This window comes from Ranitomeya variabilis, chromosome 2 (assembly GCF_051348905.1).
Source record: "Ranitomeya variabilis isolate aRanVar5 chromosome 2, aRanVar5.hap1, whole genome shotgun sequence".
Classification (NCBI taxonomy): domain Eukaryota; kingdom Metazoa; phylum Chordata; class Amphibia; order Anura; family Dendrobatidae; genus Ranitomeya; species Ranitomeya variabilis.
In genome coordinates this window covers 355,814,668-355,839,364 of record NC_135233.1, presented here as the reverse complement: position 1 = coordinate 355,839,364, position 24,697 = coordinate 355,814,668, and the positions used below count along the sequence as shown (strand labels likewise).

Sequence of the window (24,697 nt, the reverse complement as noted above, 5' to 3'; positions counted from 1 at the left end):
CTGTGCAGCCAGCACTTCCGGACAGCAACTAGCGTTGTTGGAGCCCGGGCTCTGCCGGTGGAGCAGAGTGTAGGCCGAAGCCTAATTGAACCGATTTCAAAGGTAACCTTTAACCCCCCCTCAGGGGTTACAAACTAGAAGAGCCACAGCTTATGCAGCAGTAGCGCCGCACAAGTCAAAGGTTGCTCTTTTAATTTTGCTCCTTGCACACGCCGAATGAAACACGTATAACATTTAGCCCTTTATACAGTCAAACTGTGTTGGAGGCGCGAGTTCCCTTTGTAATGAGACGCAGCACAGATGTCAAGAATCCCACCTTGGTGCTGGGTGCAGCCTCCTGAGCGTTGTTATTTGCTGTACAGGAGTCTGCGCTGTCGTGTTATCCCCCGGCCTAGCGCTGTTAGCGCTGCCCATCTTCTGACCTCATTTAATGTCGGCCGGTGCGGTTCGCGATGACCATGAATCCCAGCCCCGCAGTGTCTTAACATTGTTAAAACACTGCGGGGCTGGGATTCATGGCCTGGCGCAGCACATATGTTCGCCTCTCGCACTCGGGTCCTTACACCCGCTTCAGACTGTGCGGCGTCAGCTGATCCCTTATCGCATGCCACGGCCATGAAGCCGCACAGTCTGAAGAAGGCGGAAGGAGATGAGTGACAACAGGCGAAGATATGCACTGCTCATGCCCATCAATCACACCCTCGCAGTCCCAATAAATAAGACACCGAGGGGCGTTGTGTGGGTCAGGGCGGCCGCAGAGGCGCAGGCAGCCAAAGAATGATGCCAGAAGACGGGCAGCGCTACCAAGGGGGTTGCAGCGTGTCATTACAAAGGAAAGTCACACCACCGGGACGGTTAAATGGTCACACAGAGGACACATTTTAGACGTGTTTTCAGTTCCACATGTGCGAGGAGAATACGTTTATGAGCCACCTTGCACACATGCAGCATTACCGCTGTACGAGGTGGCTGTAAAACGTACAAACGCCTGGGGGAGGGGGGACAGGTTCCCTTCAATTTCAGTTCTTGTGTCTGCGTGGCTTTTGCAGGACACGATGCCGGCTGCACAGCAGGGGAACAGCTGGCGGTGCTGGACCCCACTGACACATTGGCTGGTGTTTTTCTCTGTGCAGCTAGCAGTACCGGGCCCCAACTGGCGGTGTTAGAGCCCGGGGTCAGCAGGAGGAGGAGCAGGAGGAGGAGCAAGGGGGAGGGGAGTGTAGGCCGAAGCCTGCAGTGGCGGCAGCTTTGGGTCTGTTGTGCCTGCGTGGCGGTCGCAGGACACATTGCCGGCTACACAGCAGGGGAACAGCTGGCGGTGCTGAACCCCACTGACACATTGGCGAGGTGTTTGGCTCTGTGCAGCCAGCACTTCCGGACAGCAACTAGCGTTGTTGGAGCCCGGGCTCTGCCGGTGGAGCAGAGTGTAGGCCGAAGCCTAATTGAACCGATTTCAAAGGTAACCTTTAACCCCCCCTCAGGGGTTACAAACTAGAAGAGCCACAGCTTATGCAGCAGTAGTGCCGCACAAGTCAAAGGTTGCTCTTTTAATTTTGCTCCTTGCACACGCCGAATGAAACACGTATAACATTTAGCCCTTTATACAGTCAAACTGTGTTGGAGGCGCGAGTTCCCTTCGTAATGAGACGCAGCACAGATGTCAAGAATCCCACCTTGGTGCTGGGTGCAGCCTCCTGAGCGTTGTTATTTGCTGTACAGGAGTCTGCGCTGTCGTGTTATCCCCCGGCCTAGCGCTGTTAGCGCTGCCCATCTTCTGACCTCATTTAATGTCGGCCAGTGCGGTTCGCGATGACCATGAATCCCAGCCCCGCAGTGTCTTAACATTGTTAAAACACTGCGGGGCTGGGATTCATGGCCTGGCGCAGCACATATGTTCGCCTCTCGCACTCGGGTCCTTACACCCGCTTCAGACTGTGCGGCGTCAGCTGATCCCTTATCGCATGCCACGGCCATGAAGCCGCACAGTCTGAAGAAGGCGGAAGGAGATGAGTGACCACAGGCGAAGATATGCACTGCTCATGCCCATCAATCACACCCTCGCAGTCCCAATAAATAAGACACCGAGGGGCGTTGTGTGGGTCAGGGCGGCCGCAGAGGCGCAGGCAGCCAAAGAATGATGCCAGAAGATGGGCAGCGCTACCAAGGGGGTTGCAGCGTGTCATTACAAAGGAAAGTCACACCACCGGGACGGTTAAATGGTCACACAGAGGACACATTTTAGACGTGTTTTCAGTTCCACATGTGCGAGGAGAATACGTTTATGAGCCACCTTGCACACATGCAGCATTACCGCTGTACGAGGTGGCTGTAAAACGTACAAACGCCTGGGGGAGGGGGGACAGGTTCCCTTCAATTTCAGTTCTTGTGTCTGCGTGGCTTTTGCAGGACACATTGCCGGCTACACAGCAGGGGAACAGCTGGCGGTGCTGGACCCCACTGACACATTGGCTGGTGTTTTTCTCTGTGCAGCTAGCAGTACCGGGCCCCAACTGGCGGTGTTAGAGCCCGGGGTCAGCAGGAGGAGGAGCAGGAGGAGGAGCAAGGGGGAGGGGAGTGTAGGCCGAAGCCTGCAGTGGCGGCAGCTTTGGGTCTGTTGTGCCTGCGTGGCGGTCGCAGGACACGTTGCCGGCTACACAGCAGGGGAACAGCTGGCGGTGCTGAACCCCACTGACACATTGGCGAGGTGTTTGGCTCTGTGCAGCCAGCACTTCCGGACAGCAACTAGCGTTGTTGGAGCCCGGGCTCTGCCGGTGGAGCAGAGTGTAGGCCGAAGCCTAATTGAACCGATTTCAAAGGTAACCTTTAACCCCCCCTCAGGGGTTACAAACTAGAAGAGCCACAGCTTATGCAGCAGTAGTGCCGCACAAGTCAAAGGTTGCTCTTTTAATTTTGCTCCTTGCACACGCCGAATGAAACACGTATAACATTTAGCCCTTTATACAGTCAAACTGTGTTGGAGGCGCAAGTTCCCTTTGTAATGAGACGCAGCACAGATGTCAAGAATCCCACCTTGGTGCTGGGTGCAGCCTCCTGAGCGTTGTTATTTGCTGTACAGGAGTCTGCGCTGTCGTGTTATCCCCCGGCCTAGCGCTGTTAGCGCTGCCCATCTTCTGACCTCATTTAATGTCGGCCGGTGCGGTTCGCGATGACCATGAATCCCAGCCCCGCAGTGTCTTAACATTGTTAAAACACTGCGGGGCTGGGATTCATGGCCTGGCGCAGCACATATGTTCGCCTCTCGCACTCGGGTCCTTACACCCGCTTCAGACTGTGCGGCGTCAGCTGATCCCTTATCGCATGCCACGGCCATGAAGCCGCACAGTCTGAAGAAGGCGGAAGGAGATGAGTGACAACAGGCGAAGATATGCACTGCTCATGCCCATCAATCACACCCTCGCAGTCCCAATAAATAAGACACCGAGGGGCGTTGTGTGGGTCAGGGCGGCCGCAGAGGCGCAGGCAGCCAAAGAATGATGCCAGAAGACGGGCAGCGCTACCAAGGGGGTTGCAGCGTGTCATTACAAAGGAAAGTCACACCACCGGGACGGTTAAATGGTCACACAGAGGACACATTTTAGACGTGTTTTCAGTTCCACATGTGCGAGGAGAATACGTTTATGAGCCACCTTGCACACATGCAGCATTACCGCTGTACGAGGTGGCTGTAAAACGTACAAACGCCTGGGGGAGGAGGGACAGGTTCCCTTCAATTTCAGTTCTTGTGTCTGCGTGGCTTTTGCAGGACACTTTGCCGGCTACACAGCAGGGGAACAGCTGGCGGTGCTGGACCCCACTGACACATTGGCTGGTGTTTTTCTCTGTGCAGCTAGCAGTACCGGGCCCCAACTGGCGGTGTTAGAGCCTGGGGTCAGCAGGAGGAGGAGCAGGAGGAGGAGCAAGGGGGAGGGGAGTGTAGGCCGAAGCCTGCAGTGGCGGCAGCTTTGGGTCTGTTGTGCCTGCGTGGCGGTTGCAGGACACGTTGCCGGCTACACAGCAGGGGAACAGCTGGCGGTGCTGAACCCCACTGACACATTGGCTGGTGTTTTTCTCTGTGCAGCTAGCAGTACCGGGCCCCAACTGGCGGTGTTGGAGCCAGGGCTCTGCAGGGGGAGCAGAGTGTAGGCCGAAGCCTAATTGAACCAATTTTAAAGTAAACCTTTAACCCCCACTCAGGTGTTACAAAGTAGAAGAGCCACAGCTTATGCAGCAGTAATGCTGCACAAGTCAAAGGTTGCTCTTTTAATTTTGCTCCTTGCACACGCTGAAAGGAACACGTATAACATTTAGGACCTTACACAGTCAAACTGATTTTGAGGCGTGAGTTCCCTTCGTAAAGAGATGCAGTACAGCTGGCAAAAATGCCACCTTGGTGCTTGGCGCGGCCTCCTGAGCATCGTTATTTGTTGCACAGGAGTCTGCGCTGTCGTGTTATCCCTTGGCCTTGCGCTGTTAACGCTGCCCATCCTCTGACATCATGTAATGTCGGCCGGTGCGGTTTGCGATGACCATGAATCCCAGCCCCGCAGTGTCTTAACATTGTTAAAACACTGCGGGGCTGGGATTCATGGCCTGGTGCAGTACATATGTTCGCCTCTCGCTTGGTTTCTTACACCCGCTTCAGACTATGCGGCGTCAGCTGATCCCTTATCGCATGCCACGGCCATGAAGCCGCACAGTCCGAAGAAGGCGGAAGGAGATGAGGGACAGGCGAAGAAATGCACCGTTCATGCCCATCAATCACACCCTCGCAGTCCAAATAAATAAGACACCGAGGGGCGTTGTGTGGGGCAAGGCGGCCGCAGAGGCGCAGGCAGCCAAACAATGATGCCAGAAGACGGGCAGCGCTACCAAGGAGCTTGTTGCGTGTCAATACAAAGGAAAATCACACCTGAGGGACGTTTTAATGGTCGCAGAGGACTCATTTTAGACGTGTTCAGTTCCCCATGGGCAAGGAGAATAAGTTTCTGAGCCACCTTGCACACATGCAGCATTACTGTCGTACAAGGTGGCTGTATAACGTAGAAACACCTGGGGGAGGGGGGACAGGTTTCCTTCAATTTCAGTTCTTGTGTCTGCGTGGCTTTTGCAGGACACGATGCCGGCTACACAGCAGGGGAACAGCTGGCGGTGCTGAACCCCACTGACACATTGGCTGGTGTTTTTCTCTGTGCAGCTAGCAGTACCGGGCCCTAACTGGCGGTGTTGGAGCCCAGGGTCAGCAGGAGGAGGAGAGGGAGCAGAGTGTAGGCCGAAGCCTGCACTGGAGCAAGTTGAAAGGGAAACTTTAACCCCCCCCAGGCGTTTGTAGCTGAAAGAGCCATCGTGTACAGCACTAATGCTGGAAAAGGTAAACTTAGCTCTTTTAATTATGGTCCTTGCACATGCTGAGCCTAACACTTATGAAAAGTGTCCCCTCCTACCGTGATACCGTCCGGTAGGTGGAACTTTCCTTTGTGATGTGACGCAGCACAGCCGTCATTCTTACCCCCTTGGCGCCATGCGCCGCCTCCTCAGCGTTGTTTGAATCAGTCCCGGAGCCTGCGCTGTTAGGTTAGCCCTTGGCCATGCACACATTTTGCGCTGCCCGTCTTCTGACATCATTTGGTGTCAGGCTGGCTGCGCCTGTGCGGCCGCGCTGGCCGAGATCCCGCCTCATACTGTCTTCTGATTTCATCCCACTGGGGGCCTGAGATCCGTGGCCATGCGCAGTGCATATCCTCGCCTCTCACTCCCCTCCCTACGGCTTCTTCAGACTGTGCGGTGTCACGGCCGTGGCATGCTATTAGGGACCAGCTGACACCGCACAGTTTGAAGAAGCCGTAGGGAGATGAGTGAGAGGTGGAGGTTCAGATATGCAGTGCGCATGTCCATGGATCTCAGGCCCCCAGTGGGATGAAATCAGAAGACAGTACGAGGCGGGATCTCGGCCAGCGCGGCCGCACAGGCGCAGCCAGCCTGACACCAAATGATGTCAGAAGACGGGCAGCGCAAAATGTGTGCATGGCCAAGGGCTAACCTAACAGCGCAGGCTCAAGGACTGATTCAAACAACGCTGAGGAGGCGGCGCACGGCGCCAAGGGGGTAAGAATAACGGCTGTGCTGCGTCACATCACAAAGGAAAGTTCCACCTACCGGACGGTATCACGGTAGGAGGGGACACTTTTCATAAGTGTTAGGTTCAGCATGTGCAAGGAGCACCACGAAAAGAGGCACTTTTTCCCTTTGCATCATTACTGCTGCACAAGGTGGCTCCTTCAGTAACAAACGCCTGGGGGGGGGGGACAGGTTCCCTTAAATTTAACTTGTTGTGCCTGCGTGGCGGTCGCAGTACACGTTGCCGTATACACAGCAGGGGAACAGCTGACGTTACTGAACCCCAATAACAGAGGAAGGACTGTTGACTGTGCGTACAGCACAACCAGGCAACAACTAGCGGTGTTGGAGCCCAGGGACAGGTGGAGGAGGAGGAGGTGGAGGAGATAGGAGGGATTGCCACACACACAGCAGGGGAACAGCTGACGTTACTGAACCCCAATAACAGAGGAGGGACTGTTGACTGGGCGTACAGCACTACCAGGCAACAACTAGCGGTGTTGGAGCCCAGGGACAGGTGGAGGAGGAGGAGGTGGAGGAGATAGGAGGGATTGCCACACACACAGCAGGGGAACAGCTGACGTTACTGAACCCCAATAACAGAGGAGGGACTGTTGGGACTGTGCGTACAGCACTACCAGGCAACAACTAGCGGTGTTGGAGCCCAGGGACAGGTGGAGGAGGAGGAGGTGGAGGAGGTAGGAGGGATTGCCACACACACAGCAGGGGAACAGCTGACGTTACTGAACCCCAATAACAGAGGAGGGACTGTTGGGACTGTGCGTACAGCACTACCAGGCAACAACTAGCGGTGTTGGAGCCCAGGGACAGGTGGAGGAGGAGGAGGTGGAGGAGGTAGGAGGGATTGCCACACACACAGCAGGGGAACAGCTGACGTTACTGAACCCCAATAACAGAGGAGGGACTGTTGACTGTGCGTACAGCACTACCAGGCAACAACTAGCGGTGTTGGAGCCCAGGGACAGGTGGAGGAGGAGGAGGTGGAGGAGATAGGAGGGATTGCCACACACACAGCAGGGGAACAGCTGACGTTACTGAACCCTAATAACAGAGGAGGGACTGTTGGGACTGTGCGTACAGCACTACCAGGCAACAACTAGCGGTGTTGGAGCCCAGGGACAGGTGGAGGAGGAGGAGGTGGAGGAGATAGGAGGGATTGCCACACACACAGCAGGGGAACAGCTGACGTTACTGAACCCCAATAACAGAGGAGGGACTGTTGGGACTGTGCGTACAGCACTACCAGGGAACAACTAGCGGTGTTGGAGCCCAGGGACAGGTGGAGGAGGAGGAGGTGGAGGAGGTAGGAGGGATTGCCACACACACAGCAGGGGAACAGCTGACGTTACTGAACCCCAATAACAGAGGAGGGACTGTTGACTGTGCGTACAGCACTACCAGGCAACAACTAGCGGTGTTGGAGCCCAGGGACAGGTGGAGGAGGAGGAGGTGGAGGAGGTAGGAGGGATTGCCACACACACAGCAGGGGAACAGCTGACGTTACTGAACCCCAATAACAGAGGAGGGACTGTTGACTGTGCGTACAGCACTACCAGGCAACAACTAGCGGTGTTGGAGCCCAGGGACAGGTGGAGGAGGAGGAGGTGGAGGAGGTAGGAGGGATTGCCACACACACAGCAGGGGAACAGCTGACGTTACTGAACCCCAATAACAGAGGAGGGACTGTTGGGACTGTGCGTACAGCACTACCAGGCAACAACTAGCGGTGTTGGAGCCCAGGGACAGGTGGAGGAGGAGGAGGTGGAGGAGGTAGGAGGGATTGCCACACACACAGCAGGGGAACAGCTGACGTTACTGAACCCCAATAACAGAGGAGGGACTGTTGAGACTGTGCGTATAGCACTACCAGGCAACAACTAGCGGTGTTGGAGCCCAGGGACAGGTGGAGGAGGAGGAGGTGGAGGAGGTAGGAGGGATTGCCACACACACAGCAGGGGAACAGCTGACGTTACTGAACCCCAATAACAGAGGAGGGACTGTTGACTGTGCGTACAGCACTACCAGGCAACAACTAGCGGTGTTGGAGCCCAGGGACAGGTGGAGGAGGAGGAGGTGGAGGAGGTAGGAGGGATTGCCACACACACAGCAGGGGAACAGCTGACGTTACTGAACCCCAATAACAGAGGAGGGACTGTTGACTGTGCGTACAGCACTACCAGGCAACAACTAGCGGTGTTGGAGCCCAGGGACAGGTGGAAAAGCAGAGGAACACAATGTAGGCCGAAGCCTGAGAAAGTCGAAAGGGAACCTTTAACCCCCCCCCCCAAGGCGTTTGTAGCTGAAAGAGCCAGCTTGTGCAGCACAAAAGATGCAAAAGGAAAAGGTGGCTCTTTTCATCATGCTCCTTGCAAACACAGAACTAAACACTTATAAAATGTGTCCCCTGAAACCGTCCCGGAGGTGGGACTTTCCTTCGTAATATGACGCAGCACAGCCGTCATTCCTCCCCCCCGGGCGCCGCGCCCCGGCTCCTCAGCGTAGTTTGATTCCGTCCCGGAGCCTGCGCTGTTATGTTATCCCTTGGCCAGGCACACTTAGCGCTGCCCATCTTCTGACATCATTTGGTGTCAGGCTGGCTGCGCCTGTGCGGCCGCGCTGGCCGAGAGCCCGCCTCGCAGTGTCTTCTGATTTTATCCCACTGGGGGCCTGGGATCCATGGCCATGCGCAGTGCATATCCTCGCCTCTCACTCCCCTCCCTACGGCTTCTTAAGACTGTGCGGTGTCACGGCCGTGGCATGCTATTAGGGACCAGCTGACACCGAACAGTCTGAAGAAGCCGTAGGGAGATGAGTGAGAGGTGGAGGTTCAGATATGCAATGCGCATGTCCATGGATCCCAGGCCCCCAGTGGGATTAAAACAGAAGACACTGCGAGGCGGGCCCTCGGCCAGCGCGGCCGCACAGGCGCAGCCATCCTGACACCAAATGATGCCAGAAGACGGGCAGCGCTAAGTGTGCCTGGCCACGGGATAACATAACAGTGCAGGCTCCGGGACGGAATCAAACAACGCTGAGGAGCCGGGGCGCGGCGCCGGGGGGGGAGGAATGACAGCTGTGCTGCGTCATATTACGAAGGAAAGTCCCACCTCCGGAACGGTTTTACGGTATCAGTGGACACATTTTATAAGTGTAAAGTTCTGCGTGTGCAAGGAGCTAAACCAAAATAGCTACCTTTTCCTTGTGCAGCATTACTGCTGCACAAGGAGGCTCTTTCAGTAACAAACGCCTTGGGGGGGGGGGACAGATTCCCTTACATTTCAGTTGTTGTGTCAGCGTGGCGGTCGCATGACACATTGCCAGCTACACAGCTGGGGATCAGCTGACGTTACTGAAACCCAAGAACACTGGGTCGTATGTTTTGACTGTGCAGACGGCACTTCTGAGCCTCAACTGGCGGTGTTGGAGCCCAGGAATTTAAGTTCAGGTGGTAGAAAGATGAACACAACAGGAGACCTGGATAACGTATACAGTGACCTAATTATTTAATCAGGAGGAGGAGTGGCAAATTCCTGCGAGATCCAGGCCTTGTTCATTTTCAGGAAAGTAAGCCGGTCAACGTTATCGGAGGATAGTCGCATGCGACGGTCAGTTAGTACACCACCTGCAGCACTAAAGACACGTTCCGATAATACACTGGCCGCAGGGCAAGACAGCACCTCCAATGCATACTGGCTTAGCTCTGGCCATGTATCCAGCTTTGAGACCCAAAACTTGAAAGGGGAAGAGCCGTCTGGGAGTACAGCAAGAGGGCAAGACATGTAGTCTGTCACCATCTGACGGAACCGTTGCCTCCTGCTGACTGGAGCCGTCTGTGATGGTGTAGACTTTTGTGGGGGGCACAGAAAACTGTGCCACAGTTGGGCCATACTGGTCTTGCCTTGGGCAGAGGCACTGCTTCTGCTCCCTCTTTGTGCAGAGCCTCCACCACTGCCTGGACGCACTGAGCTGCTTTGGAATGCACTAGCAGCACTTCTCTCAGTTGGAATGGAGAAGATGATGGAATTGACCAGTGTGTCTTGGTACTCCCGCATTTTTCGCTCCCGGTTCAACGGTGTGATGAGGCTTTCTACGTTGTCCCGGTAGCGAGGATCGAGGAGGGTGAACACCCAATAATCAGACATGTTGAGAATGTGGGCGATTCGGCGGTCGTTTCTCAGGCACTGCAGCATGTAATCCACCATGTGCTGCAGACTGCCAACTGCCCAAGAAACGCTGTCCCCTGCTGGAGGCGTGATATCTGCCCGCTCGTCATCACCCCACCCTCGCTGTACACACTGAGTACTGGACAATTCGGTAACTCCCTCCTCTGGACGGATGTCTTCCTCCTCCATTGACTCCTCCTCATCCTCCTCACAAACTGTCCCCTGCCTACGCGTTTGTGAGGAACCACGTGGCGCTGACTGTCCAGAAGATGATGGAAATGGTGAATCCTCATCCTCCACCTCTTCCACAACATCATCCCTTAGCGCTTGCAGTGATTTTTCAAGCAGGCAGATAAGGGGGACAGTCATGCTGACTAGTGCATCATCTGCACTCGCCATCCGCGTGGAATAATCAAAGGGACGCAAAACCTGGCAGACGTCATTCATAGTGGCCCACTCTGTGGTTGTGAAGTCTGTACGGCGCTGAGTGCGACTTCTTTGCGCCTGAAGCAGCTGGTACTCCATTACAGCTTGCTGCTGCTCACACAACCGCTCCAACATATGTAACGTGGAATTTCACCTGGTAGGTAGGTCACATATGATGCGATGTTCCGGCAGGCGGTGTCGGCGCTGCAGAACCGCAATGCGCGCTTTTGCCGTGCTGGAACGCCGCAAGTGAGCACACTCTAGGCGGACCTTGTGCAGCAGTGCATCAAGATCCGGATAGTCCCTCAAAAAACTCTGCACGACCAAATTGAGCACATGTGCCAGACATTGGATGTGAGTGAGGTTGCCGAGGCCCAGAGCTGCCACCAGATTTCGGCCATTATCACACACTACCATGCCTGGCTGGAGATTCGCTGGCACAAACCACACATCGCTCTCCTGCTTGATGGCATTCCAGAGCTCCTGCGCTGTGTGGCTACGATTCCCCAAAAAAATTAATTTCAAGACGGCCTGTTGACGTTTGGCCATGGCTGTGCTCATGTCGGTCGTAACAGGTACACGTTCATCACGGGTCCATGTGGAGGTGGACTGTGACGGCTCCTGCAGCGATGATTCTGAGGAACTGGTGTAAGAGGAGGAGTCAATGCGTACAGAATGGATTCCTGCAATCCTTGGAGTGGGCAGGACACGTCCTGCGCCACTCGCACGGTCTGTACCCGGCTCAACGACATTAACCCAATGGGCAGTGAGGGAAAGGTATCGCCCCTGTCCATGTTGACTGGTCCACGCATCGGTGGTGAGGTGGACCTTGCTACTGACGGCGTTCAGTAGCGCGTGTTTTATGTGTCCCTCCACATGCTTGTGCAGGGCAGGGACGGCTTGCCTGCTGAAGTAAAAGCGGCTGGGCACATTGTACTGTGGGACTGCCAATGACATCAAGTCACGGAAGCTGTCAGTCTCCACCAGCCTGAATGACAGCATTTCCAGTGACAGAAGTTTGGCAATGCCTGCAGTCAGAGCCTGTGCTCGTGGGTGGTTTGACGAGAAAGGCCGCCTTTTCTCCCATGCCTGTACTACCGATGGCTGTAGACTGGGCTGGGAGTGTGTGGATGACTGGGAAAGTGGTGCTGCGGGTGGAATTACAGCGGGTCTCTGGACAACAGGGCCAGAGGTTCTTCCACGGCAATCCTGGGAGGAAGCCGAACCAGCTGCGTGTGAGCTAGAGGAAGAGGCAACACGAGCTGAAGAGGTGGTAGCTGCCGCTGTTGGTTGGCCTAGCTCTTCAGTGTGTTTTTCTAACTCCGCCGGGTGCCTGTTGCGCACATGTTTCCACATGTTGGAGGTATTGAGGTTGCTGACATTTCGACCTCTTTTGACTTTTTGATGACACACCTTGCATCTGACATAGCAAATGTCATCTGCAACTGTGTCAAAAAAGGACCAGGCACTACAAGTCTTGGGAGCGCCCTTTTTGGCTTTTGGAAGAGACATGCTCCTAACGGGTGCCAAAGCGGAGGCTGCAGGATCCGCAGTCTTCCCCCTCCCTCTCCCTCTTTGGGCCGTACGGGGAATCTCTTCCTCAGAGCTGCTCCCACCACCTTCCTGTCCCTCACGCCAAGATGGGTCAAGGACCTCATCATCTACACTACCCTCTGCCCCCAACTGCTCCTCCTGGGTAGTCTCAGCAGCAGAGCACGCACCAGTAAGTGGCACCTGAGTGTCATCATCAGCTGATGCGGCCTGCGATGTGGTGACCGGAGCCACTGGCCCACCCGCCTCTTCAGAGGAAGAGAGAAAAAGCTGTTGGGCATCACTGCACCCTGCCTCTTCTTCCATTTCTCCAATGCTGCTTGGCTGGCCCCCTGTTTCCAAGCCAAGAGATTCAGAGAACAGAAGTAGAGACGGCTCCTGTCCTGGGCTCTCTGTCTGCCTGGGCAATTTGGCAGGTGGTGAAGAGACAGATGGCTGCTCTCCAGTGCTCTGTGTCTGAGAGGATGTGGCACTAATTGAAGTTGATGCATTAGCTGCCATCCATCCGACAACGGCTTCAATTTGGTCTTCACGCAGCAGCGGTGTATGGCGCTCTGACACAAAGCTGCGCATGAATGACTGTTGCCTGGTGAAAGTGGGTGCTGATGAGTCACCGGTGCCCGCAGCAGGCACAGAATCCCCACGTCCCCTCCCTGCTCCGCGCCCACGCCCACGCCCACGTGCCTTACTCACTGCCTTCTTCATCTTGGTTGACTGATAAAGATAAGCAGAAAAGTACTAACGGCTTTGTGTGCTTATTCCTGAGCAACTCCTCCTAACAGGTATAAGAAACACTAATTTTCTAAAGTGTGGACTAGACTTTAATATGAGCTAATGTGGCCTACACAAATGTAAAGTGGTGTAACTGGTGTGTTTGGTGAACTTTATTATTTATTTATTTTTTGGGGGCTGAACTGACAACGGATAGAGCTGCAGTCACACGGAGACCGTGCAGACAGACGTAAACGGCGCTGCAAGGCCCAAAAACCCTCCTCTACGTTATCCTATGTAGTGTTTTTCCACAAGTTAGCTGGAGACGGGTGGAAAGACACTAATAGGATTTTTTTAAAAAAATGTGCAGCAGCCTGCACTACTTAAAACAAAATGAAAATTGATTTGGCGGTATGACGCAGTGAAGAACCCTGAGCTGGAGACAACCAGGCTATGGCTGCTCACAGACTACAGGGCGAGCTGCAGTCACACGGAGACCGTGCAGACAGCCGTAAACGGCGCTGCAAGGCCCAAAAACCCTCCTCTACGTTATCCTATGTAGTGTTTTTCCACAAATTAGCTGGAGACGGGTGGAAAGACACTAATAGGATTTTTTTGAATAAATTAGCAGCAAACTACACTACTTGAAAAAAAAAGAACAGTATGAGGCAATGAACCACCCTCCCTGAACTGAATACAACCAGCTATGGATGGCCTATGTGGCTGCACTCAGACTAGAGAGTGGGCTGCACTCACACACACACACACACAAACCTTGCAGATCGCTGTGAAAACAGCGCTACAAGGCAAAAGCAAGGTGAATAGTAGGTGAACACAGCGGTTGCTAAATTAGCCTTTGGAAAGCACAAAGAAGCAAATCGCTATCTCTACACTGTCCCTCAGTCAGCAAACAGCGTCCTGTCACTAACTGAATTCACAGCAGAGTGATCGCAAAATGGCGCCAGCGACTTTTAAACTGCATCATGACATCATTTCAGCAGCCAATCACAGCCTTGCCAGTAGTTTCATGCCCTCCATGCTAAACAGGATGTGCCCACACTTGGAATCATTCTCATTGGCTGAATTTCTGCATTTTGAATCTTGGAACTTCCGATTCCGGTATCCGATACGCGGCAAGTATCGGAATCCCGGTATCGGAATTCCGATACCGCAAGTATCGGCCGATACCCGATACTTGCGGTATCGGAATGCTCAACACTAGCCACTGCTGATTTAAGTTTAAATATAAGCAAATAAGTTGAAAATTTCAGATTCACATTCCATCACCAAATCAAATTGTCTTAAGATATGTTTGACTCCATGTGAATGCCTCTTTTAAAATGCTGTCGATTTTGACAATTTCACAGATGGCAAGAACATATGGCCCCATTTATACTGTTTACTTTGGCACAAGACCTATTGTAGTTCTCACTGGATATCAGATTATAAAAGAAGCACTTGTTGACATGGGAGATGCATTTTTGAATCGTGGTGCCCTTCCATTGGTGGAATGTATTTTGAATCATGGTGGTAAGTCATAAATTAATTATCCAAATTAATATCCAAATATTAATATTCCAAATTGCCAGTTCACATCGAGCTCCATAGGCTTACATTGTAAGGGCTCATTCAGACATCTGTCAAATCGGTCTGAGATCAAACTGCAATCCAAGAGAAGAAAATGTCCAGCTTCACCGAATCCGTGAAAAAAAAGTTTTTTTTATTCACAAACTTAAACATGGAGGATACAAACTTCAGCACAAACCATATGGGTAAGAATCTCAACGCGTTTCTGGAGACTAAGCTCCCTTAATCATGATTCTTACCCATATGGTTTGTGCTGAAGTTTGTATCCTCCATGTTTAAGTTTGTGAACAAAGAAAACTTTTTTTCATGGATTCAGTGAAGCTGGACATTTTCTTCTCTTGGATTCTACACGCCTGGACACAGCAGGTCCGTGCTCCCAAAACTCAGCTTATGCATCACGGGTGAGCTGGTTTTTATTCCTTCTCATCAAACTGCAATGCATGGATTGGCCGTGACTCTCTCGATCCGAGTGTGACAGCCTCTTAGGAATACAAGAAGCTGTGATACTCAGGTCGGGAGATCCGTGGTCAGTCTGTGCATTGCCGTTTGGTACTGGTGCCATCAGTGTTTTACATCAGTTCGTCATCCGCCTGTCCATAATTACCATCAGTGTCTCCTCCGTGTGTCTTTTTTTCCCATGCGTGTGTTATCAGTGTTTTTCTGGTATGACTAAAGAAAAAAATTATAAAGTTTCTCCTATACTTTGCAATTTTAAACATGGAGAGCACATGCCATCCGTGTGCTATATGTATTTTCTATGGACCCATAGACTTGTAGAGGTCCTTATTATCGGTGCTGCGCATATGTCTCTGTGTGTGTTACATGGACACATGGTTGCTGTAAAAACATGGACATGTGCATACCAGAATAGGTTATAATGGGTTTGTGTTCTATCTGTGAGAAAAAAGGATATAACACATACTGAAAACGTGGAAGTGTGAATGAGGTCTAATGCTGTACTTAGACAGGCTAGTGTGCTTGGCTTCTCCTGAAATGTGTTGAAGGGGTATTTTAGTTATTAAAAGTTACCAACTATCCACATGATAGGATAATAGGTTAATAGGCTAGCCAATAAGCTAATGCTGTTCTAACTGCTGCAACCAACTTTTGCACACCCTCAAAGCACACACTGTTTCACACTAGTCTGCTGCCGCCAGTGCTGATACCTCCAACAGGCACACTGTTCATAATGTTCTGTCTGTATTATGCTGTTGTTGACAGAGCTTGCAGTGTTTGTCTTAGGCTACGTTCACACGATCCGGATTTTGATCCGGATCCGTAGCGGATTTTCAGCTGCGGATCCGGATCAGTTTTCCATGTTGGTTACAGTACAATGTAACCCAATGGAAAACCAAAACCGCTGTGCTAACGATCCGTTTTTCCGCTGGAAAATCCGCGCGGATTTTCCAGCGGAAAAAAGAAGTAGCATGTCAATTCTTTCAGCGGATTCCGCACCGGTTTTCCAGCAGCTCCAATAGGAAACTGCTATTGGAAACCCGCAGTGGAAAACGCTGAAGAAAAAGGATCAGAAAACGCAGCTCAAATTCACTGCGGAATTTAGCTGCCGTTTTCCAAAAACGGGCAGGAAAAAAAAAGGATGGAAATCCTGATCGTGTGAACGTAGCCATACACATCCCCTACCTGTCCATCATGTCCTATAATCTGCTGTTGCTTCCACTGCCACTAATCAGTAATCTCCTGTCCATTGTGTTCTCTATACTACACTGCAAGCCTAACATATCTTGCCTGTCCTATCATATTCTATACTATGCTACTGCTGCTGCTAAGTGCATCTCATGCCTATCCATTATTTTCTTTTTTTTTAAATCAGACACATTTTTATTAACAAAATGTAAATCAACAGACAATCTCAATATTGCCAAATTTAACAGAGTCACAAATTTCAAAACTACCTTCCCTCCCCCTCCCCTTGTATTACATATATGAACAGCAAATGATTAATAATACATTCACCTTCATTCAGGATCATCTTCTCTCCACCCATGGTGTCCACAATGTCTTAAATGTTTTTTCCCATTTTCTTTTAACATAAATTCTCTTTTCTATGTTCACAATAGAATCAGAATGTCTCAGAAATTCTCTCAGTGTCGGTGGTTCTTCATTTATCCAGTATCTGGCGATTAGTTTCCGCGCAATATATAGTAATCTAGGTATTGTCACCTTATATTTATTATGTACCCGAATCTCCTCCACATATCCAAGAATACACACCACAGGATTCCTTCCAATCCTACAGCTATATGCTTCCTCAAGGGCATTAACCATTGTTATCCAATATGGGTTCAGCCTTGGACACTGCCATAGCATATGGAGGATCCCTGCCCCTTCAGCCTGACAACGAGGACACTCAGAACTCTGTCTCAGATCAGCTCTATATAGCCATTCAGGAGTCCTATATACTCTATGAAGTACATATATCTGCGAGAGTCTGCCCGGTTCACGCAATGACAGTTGGGGTATATATTCCATGATCACCTCCCATTTGTCCTCCTCTATCCTTCCCAGTTTCTCCTCCCATTTTCCTTTTGCTTTAATTGGATAATTATTTAAGAAGGTATACATTAAATCTTTATAAATATGTGACACCACCCCTTTTGTTCCCCCTTCTGCGCAAACATAGCCCTCCAGTATATCTTTATGGATGTCCATATTAACCGTTTTGCTCTGTGTTACATATGCATATCTAAGCTGTCCATACTGGAAACTACAGACCTCCGATAGCCCATAGTCCTCCTGTAACTTTTCAAAAGACACTAGTCCTTCTATGTCTTGTACCTGAACCATGTACTGTATTCCCAGTCTCTTCCAACTTTTAAATTCCCCCATTTTATCAAACTCCAGCAATGTTTCATTTTGTCATATCGGGGAAAAAATTGTCAAATTCTCCAATTCCCTAGTCTTTTTTATTGCCTCTCAAACTTTATGTATCAGCGCTAATGTGGGGTATACCAATCTCAACCTCCTAAAGCTACCTGCCTCCAGCTCCTGAACCAATGGATCCATCCCCAACACCTGAACCAACATCTGTTGTGCTAAACCCGTGCCAGCTACTTCCCCCCACCCTTTCATCTGTTGGCCCGGAGCAGCTAAATAATAGATCCAAGGGTTCAGAAGGGCCAATCCCCCTGCCTCCTTGGGCCTCTGCAATAACTCAAGCCTGATCCTCAACTGCTTTTTCCCCCACCCAAGATCTCTTTATTTAGAATCAATGATACGGAACCATCTTTTGGGAAACTATATGGGGGCATTGTGTAACACGTATAACAGTTGGGGCATCAGAATCATCTTAATCAAATTTATTGTTCCCACCACTGAAATATGCAATTTACACCATGTCCATATTTTACTCCTAAATTTACCCAACAATGGAATCAGATTCAAGTCTATATAGCTCAAAAGCGGAAGTGATACCTGAATACCCAGATACTGTATTTAAACTTTTGCACCACTGCCAACCTACCACCCTCCCCTGGTAACAGTAAATCATTGCTACATTCATCTGCAGCTAGAATATTGGATTTCTCCCAATTAATTCCTAGGCCCGATATAGTCTTAAATGTCTTAAGAATATTCATCACTCCCAACAACGAATCTCCAGAGTCCTCCAACAAAAGCAGCACATCATTCGCATACAGGGATATTTTTACTTCTATTAGTCCATATCTAAACCCCCTAACTGAGGCCACTTTCCTCACTCTCTGCGCCAGGGGCTCCACTGCCAAAGCAAAAAGCAGTGGAGAGAGCGGACACCCCTGTCTAGTCCCGCTATGAAGAATAAAACTTCTAGACATTTGCCCATTAACTCTAACCCTAGTGGTCAGGGATATATACAGCAGCCGTATCCATGATATAAAAGTCCACCCATATCCAAAACATCTCAGCACCCTCCACAGATAATGCCATTCAACACTATCAAACACTTTATGCGCATCCAGCGACACCACAGCTCTACGACCAATGTTTTCCGAAGGCAGCTGCAAGTTCAGAAGGAGTCTATGCAAATTTATCATTCTATAAACATACTGACCAACTATGCACTTATTAAACTGCATGTTGAATCAAAGAGTGTTGTTTCTTTTTTTTATAAAAAGTTATAACTTTATTGACACAGACAATACACATATTTAATTAAAATAATGCCTCTAAGCCGTAGAAAATTTGTAATAACAGGTAAGCATAGAGAAAGTTTTACAATAATAGCAGGTAAGCACTAAATAACATTACAAAACAGCTTGATTTGTTAGTATTAATGATAGAGCATGCTGAGATAATATCTCAATTCAATTAAAGCATACTAAGAAAATATCTCAATTAGATTAGAGCATGCTGAGAAAATATCTCAATTCAGGTAAGCATTAGATAGATAGATTTTGTAATGTTATTTAGTGCTTACCTTATCAAATGCTTACCTGAATTGTCTGTGTCAATAAAGTTATAACTTTTTATAAAAAAAAGAAACAACACTCTTTGATTCAACACGCAGTTTAATAAGTGCATAGTTGGTCAGTATGTTTATAGTTTGTATAGAGGGTTACCCATCCAGAGTGTGAGGTAATGGGTTTGGGTCATATGTTTGCAAATTTATCATTGTAGACTTATTCGGCATAATCCCAGATTGGTCAGGGTGGACAAGATTCTGAACCACGCCTGCCAGATGGCGAGCCAAGATCTTAGCTGAAATCTTAACATCCGCTGTAAGCAATCAAATGGGCCTATAGGATTCCGCCAACCCTGGATCTCTACCCTCATCAGGGATGACCACTGCCTCTCTAATGGACAGCGGTAATTCACCATCCCATAACGCCTCCTCAAAGACTACCTTCAGTTTAGATGCTACTATCTCTACCATTTATTTATAAATCTCACCCGGGAGACTGTCTGCCCCTGGGGCCTTATTATTTGCTATAGGCATAATAGCTATTTCAATCTCTTCCAGTGTTATGGGCTCTTCCAATCTCCTCCTGTCACTCTCTTTAATACTAGGAAGTCTCGCCACCTCAAGAAACCCTTCTATATCTCCGGATGAGTCCCCTGACCCAGAAGAATACAACTGCTTATAGAACCATCTAAACTCCCCCAAAATAACCTCTGTATCCACTACCTCAGTTTCTTTATCAATCTTTAATTTATATGCATAAGACTAGGGTTGAGCGAAACGGGTCGATCATTTTCAAAAGTCACCGACTTTTGGCTAAGTCGGCGTCTCATGAAACCCGATCCGACCCCTGTGCTTGTCGGCCATGCGGTACGCGACTTTCGCGCCAAAGTCGCGTTTCAATGACGCGAAAAGCGCCATTTCTCAGCCAATGAAGGTGAACGCAGAGTGTGGGCAGCGTGATGACATAGATCCTGGTCCCCACCATCTTAGAGAAGGGCATTGCAGTGATTGGCTTGCTGTCTGCGGCGTCACAGGGGCTATAAAGGGGCGTTCCCGCCGACCGCCATCTTACTGCTGCTGATCTGAGCTTAGGGAGAGGTTGCTGCCGCTTCGTCAGAAGCAGGGATAGCGTTAGGCAGGGTCCACTAACCACCAAACCGCTTGTGCTGTAGCAATTTCCACTGTCCAACACCACCTTCGGTGTGCAGGAACAGTGGAAGCTATTTTTATTTTTTTTTCCCCTCAGCGCTGTAGCTCATTGGGCTGCCCTAGAAGGCTCCGTGATAGCTGTATTGCTGTGTGTACGCCACTGTGGAAACCAACTGCTTTTTTCAAAGCACATATCCTCTTGTTCCTTCCTTTCTGCACAGCTATCTTTTTTGTTTGTCCACACTTTTTATTTAATTTGTGCATCAGTCCACTCCTATTGCTGCCTGCCATACCTGGCTTAGATTACTGCAGGGAGATAGTAATTGTAGGACAGTCCCTGTTTTTGTTTTTTTTTTTTTTTTGTGGGAGATTAAGATTGGCATTTCTGCTACAGTGCCATCCCTGTGTGTGCCATCTCTCACTGAGTGGGCCATAGAAAGCCTATTTATTTTTTCCGTGATTTGTGTTCTAAATTCTACCTCAACACAAAAACACTACATCAATCAGTGGTAGAAAAATATTGGCCTCAGTCAGGGCTTGTGTGCCACTGCTGTGTGTGCTATCTCTCATTCAGTGGGCTATAGAAAGCCTATTTATTTATTTATTTTTTTTCTTATTATTTGGTTTCTAAAGTCTCCCTGAAAAAAAAAATAAAAAATAAAAAAACAGTGGGAGAGTAATATTGCCCTTTCAGCTTGTGTGCCAGTCTTGACTCCTGGGTGTGCCACCTCTCTCTCATTCAGTGGGCCATAGAAAGGCTATTTATTTTTTTGGTTTTTTTAATATTATTTGGTTTCTAAAGTCTCCCTGAAAATAAAAGAAAAAAAACTTAAAAAAACAGTGGGAGAGTAATATTGCCCTTTCAGCTTGTGCGCCAGTCTTGACTCCTGGGTGTGCCACCTCTCTCTCTCTAATTGTGGGCCATAGAAAGCCTTTTTTTTTTTTTTTTTTTTTTTTAATATTATTTGGTTTCTAAAGTCTCCCTTAAAAAACAAAAAATACATAAAAAAACAGTGGGAGAGTAATATTGCCCTTTCAGCTTGTGTGCCAGTCTTGACTCCTGGGTGTGCCACCTCTCTCCCTCTCATTCAGTGGGCCATAGAAAGCCTATTTATTTTTTTTTTAAAATATTATTGGGTTTCTAAAGTCTCCCTTAAAAAACAAAAAATACATAAAAAAACAGTGGGAGAGTAATATTGCCCTTTCAGCTTGTGTGCCAGTCTTGACTCCTGGGTGTGCCACCTCTCTCTCTCATTCAGTGGGCCATAGAAAGGCTATTTTTTTTTTTGGTTTTTTTAATATTATTTGGTTTCTAAAGTCTCCCTGAAAAAAAAAAAAAAACATAAAAAAACAGTGGGAGAGTAATATTGCCCTTTCAGCTTGTGTGCCAGTCTTGACTCCTGGGTGTGCCACCTCTCTCCCTCTCATTCAGTGGGCCATAGAAAGCCTATTTATTTATTTTTTTAATATTATTGGGTTTCTAAAGTCTCCCTTAAAAAACAAAAAATACATAAAAAAACAGTGGGAGAGTAATATTGCCCTTTCAGCTTGTGTGCCAGTCTTGACTCCTGGGTGTGCCACCTCTCTCATTCAGTGGGCCATAGAAAGCATTTTTTTTTTCCTTGATTTGTGTTCTAAAATCTACCTCAACACAAAAACACTACATCAATCAGTGGGAGAAAAATATTGGCCTCAGTCAGGGCTTGTGTGCCACTGCTGTGTGTGCTATCTCTCATTCAGTGGGCTATAGAAAGCCTATTTATTTATTTTTTTTTTTCTTATTATTTGGTTTCTAAAGTCTCCCTGAAAATAAAAGAAAAAAAACTTAAAAAAACAGTGGGAGAGTAATATTGCCCTTTCAGCATGTGCGCCAGTCTTGACTCCTGGGTGTGCCACCTCTCTCTCATTCAGTGGGCCATAGAAAGGCTATTTATTTTTTTGGTTTTTTTAATATTATTTGGTTTCTAAAGTCTCCCTGAAAATAAAAGAAAAAAAACTTAAAAAAACAGTGAGAGAGTAATATTGCCCTTTCAGCTTGTGCGCCAGTCTTGACTCCTGGGTGTGCCACCTCTCTCTCATTCAGTGGGCCATAGAAAGGCTATTTATTTTTTTGGGTTTTTTAATATTATTTGGTTTCTAAAGTCTCCCTGAAAATAAAAGAAAAAAAACTTAAAAAAACAGTGGGAGAGTAATATTGCCCTTTCAGCTTGTGCGCCAGTCTTGACTCCTGGGTGTGCCACCTCTCTCTCATTCAGTGGGCCATAGAAAGGCTATTTATTTTTTTGGGTTTTTTAATATTATTTGGTTTCTAAAGTCTCCCTGAAAATAAAAGAAAAAAAACTTAAAAAAACAGTGGGAGAGTAATATTGCCCTTTCAGCTTGTGTGCCAGTCTTGACTCCTGGGTGTGCCACCTCTCTCATTCAGTGGGCCATAGAAAGCATTTTTTTTTTGTTTGTTTTTTAATATTATTTGGTTTCTAAAGTCTCCCTGAGAAAAAAAAAAAAATAAATTAGGTGGGAGATTAATATTGACATTAGTGCTTGAGTGACAGTCCTGCGTGTGTGTCATCTCTGTGATTTTGTGCCACAGAAAACAGAGTGTGTAACATTGTGCCTGATTTTCCTTGTGGTCTCACCAACCTGTTAAGGGATATTGAAATCATACTGAAGTTATAGCTCACCGTGTAAGTTGTTTGACAGCAACAAATAAAGTTACTTTGGTTGAGATTTTAAAACAATGAGGAAGTCTGGTGCAAGAGGTCGTCGTGGGCGTTCATTGTCAGCTGGTAATGATGGTAGTGGTAGTGGAGCATCAGGTGGTCGTGGGGATAAAAATATTCCACCTAAGTCTGGAGCTGTGGAGCCAGTTTCGTCGTCAGGCTACACAAGGCCTCGAACGCTCTCTTTTCTGGGAGTAGGAAAACCGCTTTTAAAGGCGGAGCAGCAACAGCAAGTTTTGGCTTACATTGCAGACTCAGCCTCTAGCTCTTTTGCCTCCTCTTCCGAAACTGGTAAATGTAAAAGCAGCGCGTCGCTTGTGGATGTTCACGGTCAGGGACAAGTCGCTTCCTTGTCCTCCTCAGCAAAAACTACAACAAGAGAGAAGGATGCAGCAGGCGACACAACGGGTCACTCCATGGAGCTCTTTACACATACCGTCCCTGGCTTAGAAAGTGAAACATTTAACAGGCCATGCCCATTACAAGTAGATTCTGACATGGAGTGCACTGATGCACAGCCACAGCCAGAGTACTATGCTGCTCCTTTGACTCAGACCACCACATTGCCCTCTCAGGGTACAGATCCACAATCAGACCCTGATGAGACTATGTTGCCCCGCCACGAACGCTATACCACCGACCGACACAGTGACACAGACGAAGTTGCACACGAGCTCGAAGAGGAGGTAATAGATGACCCAGTTATTGACCCCGATTGGCAGCCATTGGGGGAACAGGGTGCAGGCAGCAGTAGTTCAGAAGCGGAGGTGGAGGAGGGGCCGCAGCAGGCATCAACATCGCAACAGGTTCCATCTGCCAGGCCCGTATCTGGCCCAAAACGCGTGTCAAAGCCAAAACCTGTTGGAGGACAGCGTGGCCATCCGGTTAAAGCTCAGTCTGCAATCCCTGAAAAGGGATCCGAGTCTAGGAAGAGTGCAGTCTGGCATTTTTTTAAACAACATCCAACTGATTAGCGCAAAGTCATCTGTCAAAAATGTTCAACTAGCTTAAGCAGAGGTCAGAATCTGAAAAGTCTAAATACTAGTTGCATGCATAGACACTTAACCACCATGCATTTTCAAGCCTGGACTAACTACCAAACGTCCCTTAAGGTTGTAGCACCCTCGGCCAATGAAGCTAGTCAGCAACGCAACATCCCTTCCGTCACTGTAAGGCCACCATTTTCCGCACCACCGGCAGTATCTGTGCAGCTTTCTTTGCCAGCCAAAAGCAGTCAGGGTCAGGGAACCACCAGTTTTGTAGGAGGAAATATTGCATCTAGGGCACCGGCGGAAACAATACCGTCTCCAACCGTCTCTCAGTCTGCCATGTACACCGGCACACCCGAAAGTTCCACGATCTCCAGCTCTCCAGTCCAGCTCACCCTACATGAGACTCTGGTTAGAAAAAGGAAGTACTTATCCTCGCATCCGCGTACACAGGGTTTTAACGCCCACATAGCTAGACTAATCTCGTTAGAGATGATGCCCTACCGGTTAGTTGAAAGCGAAGCTTTCAAAGCCCTGATGGAGTACGCTGAACCACGATACGAGCTACCCAGTCGACACTTTTTTTCCAGAAAAGCCATCCCAGCCCTGCACCAGCATGTTAAACAGCGCATCGTCCATGCACTCAGGCAATCTGTGAGTACAAAGGTGCACCTGACTACAGATGCATGGACCAGTAGGCATGGCCAGGGACGTTATGTGTCCATCACGGCACACTGGGTGAATGTGGTGGATGCAGGGTCCACAGGCGACATCAATTTAGGGACAGTTGTGCCTAGCCCACGGTCTAGGAAACAGTTGGCTGTAGGCGTTCGCACCCCCTCCTCCTCCTCCTCCTCGTCCTCCTGC

At 49.2% G+C, this 24,697-nt stretch overlaps 1 protein-coding gene across 1 annotated transcript in view; it reads left to right on the top strand.

The window, feature by feature from the left end:
* LOC143809414 (cytochrome P450 2C23-like) overlaps nucleotides 1-24,697 on the top strand; it is an 80,743-nt gene that overhangs the window by 15,586 nt on the left and 40,460 nt on the right. The window contains exon 2 of the mRNA XM_077292482.1: nucleotides 14,354-14,516. Within this exon, the coding sequence (XP_077148597.1) occupies nucleotides 14,354-14,516 (163 nt within the window). The remainder of the gene's footprint in view (nucleotides 1-14,353; nucleotides 14,517-24,697) is intronic.